General features: G+C 36.2%; 1 protein-coding gene across 1 annotated transcript in view; it reads right to left on the bottom strand.

Moving 5' to 3' along the window:
* Positions 1-293: 293 nt before the first annotated feature.
* Positions 294-12,110, bottom strand: part of LOC126973499 (synaptic vesicular amine transporter) — a 30,990-nt gene continuing 19,173 nt past the window's right edge. Inside the window, exons 6-13 of the mRNA XM_050820828.1 lie at positions 10,634-10,755; positions 10,076-10,220; positions 9,157-9,258; positions 7,850-7,984; positions 6,909-7,000; positions 5,507-5,690; positions 4,198-4,331; positions 294-2,386 (exon numbers count right to left, since the gene is read on the bottom strand). Of these exons, the coding sequence (XP_050676785.1) occupies positions 2,321-2,386; positions 4,198-4,331; positions 5,507-5,690; positions 6,909-7,000; positions 7,850-7,984; positions 9,157-9,258; positions 10,076-10,220; positions 10,634-10,755 (980 nt within the window). The 3' untranslated portion in view covers positions 294-2,320. The remainder of the gene's footprint in view (positions 2,387-4,197; positions 4,332-5,506; positions 5,691-6,908; positions 7,001-7,849; positions 7,985-9,156; positions 9,259-10,075; positions 10,221-10,633; positions 10,756-12,110) is intronic.

Here is a 12,110-nt window from a genome sequence, read left to right as displayed (position 1 = left end):
TAAGGAAGATGTACGCGCTTTTTTTGAAGGTACCCATGTCGTATCGTCCCGGAAACACCGCACAAGGAAGCTCATTCCACAGCTTTGTAGTACGTGGAAGAAAGCTCCTTGAAAACCGCACTGTGGAAGACCGCCACACATCCAGATGGTGAGGAAGATATCCTAACTAACATAATGATGAAATGAAACAATAATTTCGTTCATATACCCACATTTTATTTAAACATCAACAATTATAAGTAAAAATCAATAATTAATATATAAAACAATAGTACACTTAAACTAAATAAAATCAACCTTTTAATTTTAACTAACAGTAGCAGTTCACCTCATTAATAAATAAAAACAACATAATTATAATAAATATTGTTTTAAAAATAAATATCAAATACCAACATTTATATAATATCATAATATATATTTCATTAAAATATTTGGATCTAATAAGCATTGTTAAATATATATACCATATTAAATATAGCTACCAATATGAATTATAGTATATTAACTACGTTTAACACTTGTACATTTCTCAAGCATTCAGTAAGTAATACTAGTAAATATTGATGGCACTATGATTAAAAGCCTCAAAATACTAAAACTATCACAATATAGTCAGAAAAATCTAGATTTTTATCCTAAAAAATACAAATTTTAATTATTACTACCATACACTTTCGAGCATTTCGCTTTCCTTAAAATACTAACCCTACTTATCCAAAAATACAGATTAAAATGACGTACTACAGAATATACTTCAAAGTGTCAAAGGACCCAATCCAGCTATTGTAAGACTAATCTACCAATCAGCACGCTGGAAGTCGCACGTCATGTTCAAGAGTGCTGATTGGTTGTCTACTTCAAGCAAGCGTTCCTGATATTGTGTGCAACACGCTCTTTTCAATAATATTGGGATTAAAGTTCATCAAATACGAATGAATTCCTAAATGTTATTAAAAATATTTATCGAACATCTACACAAATCATGCAATGTTTTCTACTTATTGTGGAAGATTACGTGATTATAGAACCATTATCTACTTACTTCATTTTTTTAATAATGGTGAAGAATAAAAGCTTATTAATAATGTAATCTGATATTGTTATGATTTTGATGAAAATGTAAACCTTTCACTACTACAGCCATATAGAAGTGGAAAGTTATATGTATGTATATAATATGTACTTTATTTTGCCTGTTGGTAACACGGAACGTGGTTATCGTGAACCACCACAGAACTGTGGTGGTTCACGATGGATATGAAAATGATATTTTGTGAAACATTGATATGCATTGATTCAGCATTAAAACAAAATGAATTTATGTGATAGCGTTGTGATTAAACTTTGCGAGTGGTGTTTGAAGCAGGTAACTTTAATAGATACCTATCTATTGTCATGAGTTAAAATAATTAATTAATAATAATTAATTTATTTTTAATTTCACACTAATTTCGTTGCTGATATTAAACAATCATTTATAACTGGATCTATATGAAAAAGTTGTAGGAGGAGAAATTTCGAAGCTGACATACAATTACTAGATATATATGTATAATAAGTACCTACTACAGTATATATCCCACTAACACTTTAATGATATAATGAAGGATTCCTACCATTTATAATAATTATTAATTATATTATGTACGAGTAAATATGTAAACATCTTATTAAACTAATAAATTCATTCATATTTGACAAAATATTGAATAAATTGTACGATTATAAATATAACTTTTAATGCAATAAAATATGAGAAAGATATGAAAAATTATTCTTAAATATTGGTCCATAATTGGTACTCTTCTGCTTATGTTTAAAATTATTGTCTAAAATACGAGTGAAATAAAGTAATTGTAAAAACACTGAGTAATAAATAATTATAATAAAAAAATATTGTCAACGTCACACAAACAAAATTAAAACATTCACAATACAAATATTATTAATCATTATATATCATTATCACACAATACATAAGCCCTAAAAAAGTATATTACTTATTAAAAGCGCTATATATAGCGCTATATAATAGCATTTATATAGAATATTGCCATTACTAAGAAAATCAGAAAATTGGTCACAAATCTAATATGCCTCATAAATATGTTTAAATATACGAAACTACTGTAAATACCATATTGTCTCTAATTATACGAGTATGTATGTATATTCATAAAATATTTTCTAAATATAATTTATATAGCTTCGACGTCTACAATGTTTTTAAAACTAGCAACTTTCATACCTCTGACAGTTAAAAATAAATCGGGCGGGTTTCAAGATGGTGGCGTTCACAAAATGGCGCCTGGCGCGTTTATTCCTCTTCCTCGTTCTGGTAGCTCACGTAGCGGACTGACGGCTTTTCGCCGACGATCAAACTCTGTGAAATTCAAATTCGAATATTTCATTATAAATAGGATTGAAAAACAGTTATTGAACGTCAAGAAATACCTCCTATTCGAAATTATGCCTCAACCTGAGAAGAACGAGCGCAAGAAACTCAGCGGGATCATATAGGTACATCGTCCAACAAAAGACATACAAACTAACTCGACTTAACCGAGTATCTACTAGGCATATCAAGTTAATTAGTTGCTGATGTTAACATTTTTATTATCACAGTCTCTACCAAATTCGCTAATATGTTTATGGACATATATAAAATTATTAAGAATTTTTGTAATTGCAAACAATACTACCTCGTGTTTTTTCTCTGAAAGGTTTATATAAATTATGTAAATAAGCAACAGGGACGGTCCAAGAATAGATTCTTGTGGTACCCCATTCTCAGAGGAGTCACAGGAGATATCCTGCCATTTACTTCGACCTTCTGAATTGTATTATTTGAATATGAAATCGAAAGATTGCGCATAGTTCCTTTTAAACCATAGTGACATAGCTTCCTCACCAGCGTTGAATTTTGAACACAATCAAAAGCCTTAGATAAATCACAGAAAATACCAATTGCATTCTGTGATTCCTCCTAGCATTCTTGATTAGCTCATCACCTGCATACGTATAGCTAAAACTACGTAGTTTAACGTATAGGTGACGTTAAAGCCAAATTGTTTTATATAAAGTAACTTATGAGTGTTAAAGTAAGTAAGAATTAGGCTTAATATTTTTTTAAATTTTACTAAGGGTCGACAACACCGAAGCAGAACGCTAATTATGCGGGTCAGAAGTGCGTCTCAATTTGGAATTATTTAATATTTATTTGTGAATATGACACAGACAAACAGTTATCACTAGCCTAAATGCCTTTTATATTATTTGATTCTAGTGAGTGTGAAAATCCGAATAAATAAAATAATATAAGAGTTCAGTATCAATAATTGGATAAGACTTAGAATACCGTAGCACGAATTATGAGTTTAAAACATTGTAATTGATAGAGCTTTAGTCTACGATTATATGATACTATTCTTATCACAAGGTAATGCACCGTCCCAGGGAAAGAAACATTAAAATGATTATAACGTAACCTCAAATTATGATAATTATAACCTCAGATTTTAAGGATTGGGACATTTTTATGGAGAGGAAAGAAAGGGAAACGCCTAGAATCCTTTTCTGGCACTCGCCGGCCGCGGCCCGCTGCGCTCGGCTCGTGCGTTGTTTTAACGGTTCTAACATAACCTAACCTAACCAATTTTTATAAATTATACATGATAAAGCTTTGGTCCACGATTATAGTGCTACTCATCTTATAACAAGGTAATACGCAGTTTTCAAGAAAATAAAGAAAATTTTACAAGCCCTAGACAGGTAAAACTCGTAAATAAAACACAAAAAAATATTATTCACGCAACTACGATAGAATCGGAATAAAATATAAACATTATAGGAAAACGGAATAAACAATATAGGAACTATAAGAAAAATAATTATTGTTTTTTGTACTGGAGTTACAACTCTGGGCTTCTAACCTTTTTAGTCCAAAAATTATAATTGATGAAGCCGTCCAGTCTATCCCAGACTATTTTTTACATTTCATTTCACTGTTTTTCATTTATAATTGACAGTTATTAGCCTCCAGGTTTTATTTTTGTGATTTACCCGTTATAGAATAGAATTTTTATATCATAATAATCGTGGACTAACTCTCTATCAAATACAATATTTTTACCTCCTCATTCGTGCTGCGGCATACTCAGTCCAACCCCAATAATGAATTAAGTAAATAGTGACCTGTTTCTCATCTCGAGCTGGCGGAGACCTCAGCATCAACAGCACTGGTGCGTATGCGAAGTTCATCAACGCAATCATCACCAACATCCACTCGAACCCGATGGAGTTCACCAGGGCTCCAGAAAATGCCGGACCTGGTGATCGACTTACAACATTAATCCACAGGTGGATTTTTAGAAGCATTTTCATTTTCACCACGGTTTCATAAAGAATAAAGTGGTGATCAAATACCAACTCCTTTGATGACTTTTTATGTCTATGTCTCACGAGAAATACCTTACTTGCTACCTTCCTACCTTGCTGTTATCATTAACCATGAGGTGATTTATCATTTACTATTATTTTCCATATTAAAAATATTTGAAATATTATGTCGGTGTAAATTAATGTAATTTACTAATTCTCGTTTGATTTTGATACCCCTCATTAGTTGAAGGTGATCTCATTTAGTTGCAAAACTCTTTGTCCACGCTCAGATTGGTTGATTTTATTATCTTTTTTTTAAAGTTTATTTCATCATCTTCTCAGTTTCTTTTATATAAGAGGGGGCAAGCGGACAAGAGGCTCACGGGATGGGGAGAGGTGAGGCAACCGCCCATGGCCATCCGCACAACAGGTGTTAAGAGATGCGTTGCCGGCCTTTAAGGTGGAAGTATGCCTCAGTCGTATCGGTTCGGGAAAACCGCAGCCGGTAATTGATTCCATAAAGTGGTTGTGCGAGACAATAAATTTCTTGCAAAACGCGCGGTTGTGGATTGCCAGACGTCAACGTGATGCAGGTGGTAATGTCCGGTCGTGGAATTTGGCTGCAGGAATCAGCCCGTACGGGCTGTATACTGAGCACTCCCCATGTTAAATGCGGTAGAAGATGCAGAGAGAACCCACATCTTTACGCAACGCTCAAAATCAAGTACTGTGTCAGAGATAAAGTTCTGTGTCGCCTTACTGAGAACACCTTTTACCCACAAGCTTTTTAGAGGCCAGTTTGGCCTTCTCTTCCAAGTGACCATGGGACTGAACGTCGCCTCTATATATCGACGTCAAATATGCCAATACAGGCTGTGGCAGTTAGAGGAGTGATCTCGAATCGAGGGGATACGACAAAGGGAGACTTATTAACGGTGAACGCACAAACTTTTTACATTACTTTTTTACTCAAGAAAATAATAATCGATCCCATAATTTATGGCTTCATTTTATTAATCTGGTCGAAAATATTCTAAGATGTGATACGTGACATATGTTAATATTAAATATTTAATATTTTTGAAGCAAAAAAAAATATTGAAGGTGTGATAAAAGAACTAACCAACAGCATATCCAAGACAGAAGGCGGTATCACCGATGGCGTACACAGAGCCGTAGACCGCGGAGTGGCGGATGTCCACGAGGTACCCCAGCTCCGGCATCATGGACGAGTCCACCATGCCGATGGCGAAGCCCAGGCCAGCGTTCGGGATAATCAGGTGTTCCATCTTACGGGCCATCGGGATCTGCAGTTAATAATAAAACAAAATTCACATTATATTTCTATTGGATATTTTTGTTGCGTCACTTTGTCGAGATATATGAGTGGTAGTGCCACGTTGTGACCTTAGGGAACCAAGTGAATTGGACCAGCATACTTAGGCAGTAAGTACCACGCTTAATGATTTTGGAGAATTCATCACTGCACCTCCTCTACCAGGATCTCAACGCTGTAGTCAATAATCTGGCTGCCCATTACCATAGATGGTAACGCACACATATTCCGGCTCGTTGTACACATTCAAACGGCTACAGATTTCGTTACATTCTTTAATCGAACAGGCCCAATGGCATTCCCCAATCGTGCCATGGACATGTGCTCTAGACCTAGCGCCGTGATGACCACTTTACTCGTCTATTACAACTCTTCTACTTATCAGGCGTAGTCCCGTAGTTATGGAAGACAGCTTTAGTGCTCCAGATCCCAAACGATTCGCTTTTCTCTCGGACCACCACATCGCAATTACCCCCCTTTTTTCCAAAGTAATGGAGTCGATCATCAACCGCTGACTATTGCGATACTTTAAGGAGCATAATTAGTAGTTGTTAGTAGAGTAAAGATGGGTGGAAGCGGAGAGAGGTATATTTAGCGATTATTTTAGACATAGCAAAAGTCTTTAATAGGGTGTGCTATTTGTGATACCGGCTTCCTATGGGCCTCCCAATAAATTATGCAAATGAATCCTGGTGTCCCGCAAAACTGTGTTCTATTCGCTACGCTATTTCTTCTGTGTGTGTTCAGTGATATGCTACAAATCAGGTGCATACATTGCTATACACAACAGCACGGAGTATGCTTTTTACGGCGAATGTCTCTAGGAAAAGGGTTGACGAGAACCGGAACAAACTTATCGACACTGTGTTAGGAAGTATAAAATGTACGCCTTGCTCAATTTAACAGCAATAGATTGTAAACTATCATTGCTTACGATGCTGACCTATTCATAATTATATCGTCGCAATTTACGTTGAATTGGATGATATTTTAGCAGTAAATGACCCATTAACATTGGTCAGGTAGTTTCGAGTTTAATAATAGCAAACAAAAATACAAACTCCTCATGTATTGATAGTAAAGATGCAAAAGTATAGGTAAGTGACATAACGAAATAAATTAATTTAAAAAATAATTATAATAACAATATAGAATGTTGTAATATACATGTAGTTATTGATTTACTCACCAAAATAAGACACAGTCCAATGATAATTAGTCCGGAACAAGCGGCGAGCCAGCGTCCCATCTTGTGACCCAGAGGCCCAAACAGGTTGGTACCTATCGACACAAATCTTGAAAAATCAAACACCTGATGGTCATATCGAAACATAAAATAATAACCATGCTAGTTTTAAAACCAAAGGCAATGCTGAATATTTTTTAAGTTGATGTCAAATTCATAAAATCATTATGAATATATTTTTTTATTGAAAAAACGTTAATATATAAATCTGAAGAGTTTGTTTGTTTGAACGCGCTAATCTCAGGATCTACTGGTCCGATTTGAAAAATTATTTCAGTGTTATAATGACCATTCATCGAGGAAGGCTATAGTAATCACGGTAAGACCAATAGGAGTGGTGCAAAAATAAAGAGTATTTCAAAATCGGGGGTTTTTTTTTCTTTTGCAGAGCAATCATGTATGACAGAATTGTTAAAATTTTTCCTTTAAATGCTAAAAAAACTCTGCGACAGCAGGAAGGTTTTAAGGTTGGCTCAAGTCGTGGGTTAAAGTTAGCGTAAACCCAAATGTACGGTTTACGTATTACTTAATGGACTGTATTAGGTCGCTACTAGATAGAGAATAACTGTGCTAATTTTAACTATGACTTTATTAACTAACTGCTAAATTAAGTCTATAATATAGACTCTATATATGAGCTGATATAATGAATGAGAGCACTCGGTCGCTGCTGTGAGTGAACTGGTCGCCACGGGGCGCCTTACGCGATTGCTGATCGGGCGAATAGCTAATCGACTAAATTACATAATTAAAATAATTATTTGTTCGATGCTATTCCACGTGGACGAAGTCGTGGGCAGAAGCTAGTATAATATTATATTAGAGCAGACTATGTATGTAAAAATTTGTTTTGTTGACGTGTATTGGCGGTGCCAGAGACTCACCGATCAGATAACAGATGCTGGCGGGCAGGAAGGCGACTCCCTGCTGCCACCTTCTGGCCTCCATGGTGTCCGCCATCCAGATCGGGAGACTGGGTTCCAGCATCGCGATGCCCACGTTGGCGAACGTAATAGCACCTGGCACAGAGACACCATTTATAACGAATACATCCAAGCAGTCCAGGACAACCTCGGGTAGCAACATTTTTTTTATATTTTTTTAAATGTAAATAAGGCACGAGACAAGCAGGACGTTCAGCTGATGGTAATTGATACGCCTTGCCCATTACAATGCAGTGCCGCTCAGGATTCTTCAAAAACCCAAAAATTCAGAGCGGCACTACAATTGCGCTCGTCACCTTGAGACATCAGACGTCAGTCTCATTTGCCCAGTAATTTCACTAGCTACGACAAAAATAGGCGCCGTTGTGGTACCCGACATCAAGCCGGCATCCGGCATGTGCAAAGGAGCCTCCCACTGGTGAATATATAATAATAAACAGCGTGGCGTATAATGGCGACATTAAATGAACACACAGGTAAAGCTACTTAACTGTAGTTAAAAAAAAAAAAAATTCATAAATAAAAATACAAAATTCACCTAAATAAATCAATATTTCGTAAAAACATTTTAGAACACACTGTGAGTAATCTAGTAGCCGCGAGCCAAAGTAGTCGTTGACGCGCGCAATAGCCGTCAGAAGTCATAGAAAATATGCAAAGAAAACGATGTTTAATACATGTACAATATTGAGCTATTTATTAAAATTTTACGTACAATAACATAATATAAACTAAATAATAATTTAAAGTTGATAGACTTTATATACGACTTCACTTATTAAATTGAAAAAGAATAAAAGATAAGAAATAAATGCCTATTGGTTTTTATGAATTGGGATCATTCCATAGGTTAACTCTCCTCTCTTCTAATTGTATTAGTCCAGACGTTTTTTTTTATGGTCACCTGGTGTTAAGTGATCACCGCCGCCCACATTCTCTTGCAACACCAGAGGAATCACAAGAGCGTTGCCGGCCTTTATGGAAGGTGTACGCGCTTTTTTTGAAGGTACCCATGTCGTATCGTCCCGGAAACACCGCACAAGGAAGCTCATTCCACAGCTTAGTAGTACGAGGAAGAAAGCTCCTTGAAAAGCGCACTGTGGAGGACCGCCACACATCCAGATGATGGGGATGATATCCTAACTTGTGGCGTGTAGTGCGAAGGTGGAACGTTTCGGAGTCTACAGTACCCACATATTATACTTTTATGATGTACTTATATAGATAATTAAAATTGTAAATATTACCAGCAGCGACAATGATGTAGGGATCGGTGATAAGAGCCTTCAGCGACGGAGGATCAGACTCCTGGCGAACTACTCCTGGCTGAAGGATCATCAGCTGAAGTACTGCAACAGGAACAATCATAATTTATATGATGAACATATACTTATACTAATTTAAAAAAGAGATGCCACTTCTTCTCATAAAAGCTCAACGCTTTTCGAAGTGACGTTAAATATAAAAAGAAAAGAAATCTTTTGACATTCATAAGTTTAATTTCCTTGACTTACATGAATAAAGTGGTTTTGATTTGATACCTGTCCACCCCAAAAGATACAATATAACGCTTTAAACTTAATTTTGGCCTCAAATAGAGTCCTGTTATTCGAAATAGCATGTGATATCACTTATTGAAAGTCAAAACATACCACCCATTCGAAAATTTATGACATGACACACCTGAGAAGAACGGCCGCGAAAAACCCAGAGGGCTTCTTTTTTATATAAAAAATATGGTTACAATGTAGTATTATACAATCAAATGTATTATTAAATAGCATGTGGGCGGTCTCTCCATTCCCAATCTGTGGTATCATTAAGAAAGTCATTAATGTTATAGTAAACTTTAACCACTCAAACGTTTTTTAACAGTCCTTTTAAACTTTGTAATACATAATATTATATAATTCGCCCTACAAAAGATTTTCTGATTCGACTTAGCCGAGTAGTAGGAATACGTTTATGTTTGTTCCTGGCGTTAACATTATAGTTATGACAGTTTCTAGCAAATTCACTTATTTCTCAAGAAGAATGGGAGAAGTCCACTTTAAATTATTATCAAATACTGCTGTTTATTTTTTCAAGTTTACATTTAAGGCATTTGCTCATGAAACAACTTCGTATCTAGTAACTAGTATCTCGTAACCGAGGATATATACTTACATCCGTCGCCCAAAGCCAGCGCAGACAGCATCAGGAAGGGGGCAGTTTTACCGACAAACTCGTACATCAGACCTCCGAAAGGGGGCCCGATGAGAACACCAAGAGCCAAGCCCCCCAACGCGATACCCATAGCATTCCCGCGTTCCTAGAAAAATTTGATCTAATTCAAAATCCTTTCATTCAGCGACATCTGTTGGTGTGATATAGAGTTTGAACTGTCATTGTCAAGGGACTATTTTTTTTCTTCTACGACATTAAGGGACGAGCCGAGCAGAACGTTCAGCTGATACGCCCAGCCCATTACAATCGCTCAGGATTCTTTAAAAACTTAAATATTCTGAGCGGAACTATAATTGCGCTCGTCACCTTGAGACATAAGATGTTAAGTCTCATTTGCCCAGTAATTTCACTAGCTACGGCCTCCTTCAGAGCGAAACCCAATAATGCTCAAACATTACTGCTTCACGGCAGAAATAGGCGCCGTTGTGGTACCAATAAACTAGCCGGCATCCTGTGCAAAGGGGCCTCCCACTGGTATAGGTATAGTGGATAGCGTACCTTATCGTCCGGGTACCGTTCAGCCAGCATGCCCATCCCTGACACAGAAGAACACGAGGAGCCGATGCCCTGCAGCGCACGAGCCACGAACAAAACGCCGTACGACCGTCCGAATGCGAATACTGCAGTTTACAACAGTTTACAATTAGATGGATCTACAGACAACGCACGAGTTGACTAGACTAGTATATATATATATATTTGTAAATTCACAGAAGTATACGGTGAAGATGTTTATAAAACGCGCTGTCTCCCTGGCGTTGACAGTCGACACCAGGGGTGGGACAGACGCCTTAAAGTGACGTTTCAAAAGACTGTAGTGCCATCTGTTAGTTGGCCCGAAAATGAAAGCCTTGTCAGCTGTCACTCGCTTTGAAACCTTTCAACTGTTCTTTATGTCACTGCCCACTGGTCATAAAATGGCGGCTAGTTCTAGCGTTTGCGCATGTATGTATGTAGCTCCCGTGTTCCATTTTGCATATTTGCACTACTAAATCTACCCTCTATGTTCTATGTTGTGATAAAATTAAATAAACTAATTCTACGCGCAATTTAACATGGTAAAAAATTGCAATACCTACATTAAAAAGTAGAGTTAGTTATTTAATTGCGTCACAACATTTAAAATTAATTTTATAATTTGGAGCTTATAATAGTTATTTTCGGAGCCAATCTCCAGATGGCGCCAGTGTTCAAATAGACAGCTCATATTGCGTAGAGAGGGCTCTCTTTTACCTATATATTAGGCTCATCAAACTTAGCCCCCCAAAAAAAATTGTTTTCTATTTTTGAATTTTCAATATCGCATATCGTTAGTTCGTAGTTTGTTCTTAACTGTTCGCTATAAATAATTGTTTGTTCTTTTGTTGTTTATTTAAAAACAATTAATTAAAAACATACCCTTTACTTAGCCCCCGCCCCCTGTTAATGGGGTAAACGCCTACTATTTGGTTCTGGCACTCGCCGGCCGCTGCCGCGGCACGCTACGCTCGGCTCGTGCGTTGTTTTAACTGTTCTAACATAATCTAACCTAAACAATTTTAATGAATTGCATTTTTTTTTAAATAAATAAATCGAGAACAAACAAATGTTTATAGAGAACAATCAAGAACAAATGGCGAACTAACGATGTAATAAAAAAAATATCTGGGGTGCTAACTTTCGTGAGCTTATATATTATTATACGCTTTGGTCGACACACTTCCGCTGCTACTGGTGATGAGTTGGACAATTTCTGCTCGTAGTCATTGTGTGATTCATAATTTATTCTAAGAAGCTAACCAAACTGTTTTATTTAATTTTACAGTTTAGTTTATTTAGATACTAGCTGACCCAGCAGACATTGTATTGCCATATAAAGTAATAAAAAATAATTCAATAATTAAAATTCTTGGGTTACAATGATAGATGACAACCGATTCTCAGGCCTACCAAATATATCGTACTACAATATAATATTCGATTGCCATCTTGGAAC

This window comes from Leptidea sinapis, chromosome 29 (assembly GCF_905404315.1).
Source record: "Leptidea sinapis chromosome 29, ilLepSina1.1, whole genome shotgun sequence".
NCBI classification, from domain to species: domain Eukaryota; kingdom Metazoa; phylum Arthropoda; class Insecta; order Lepidoptera; family Pieridae; genus Leptidea; species Leptidea sinapis.
Note: the sequence above shows the minus strand (reverse complement) of the source record. Positions and strands in the feature narration are given on the sequence as shown.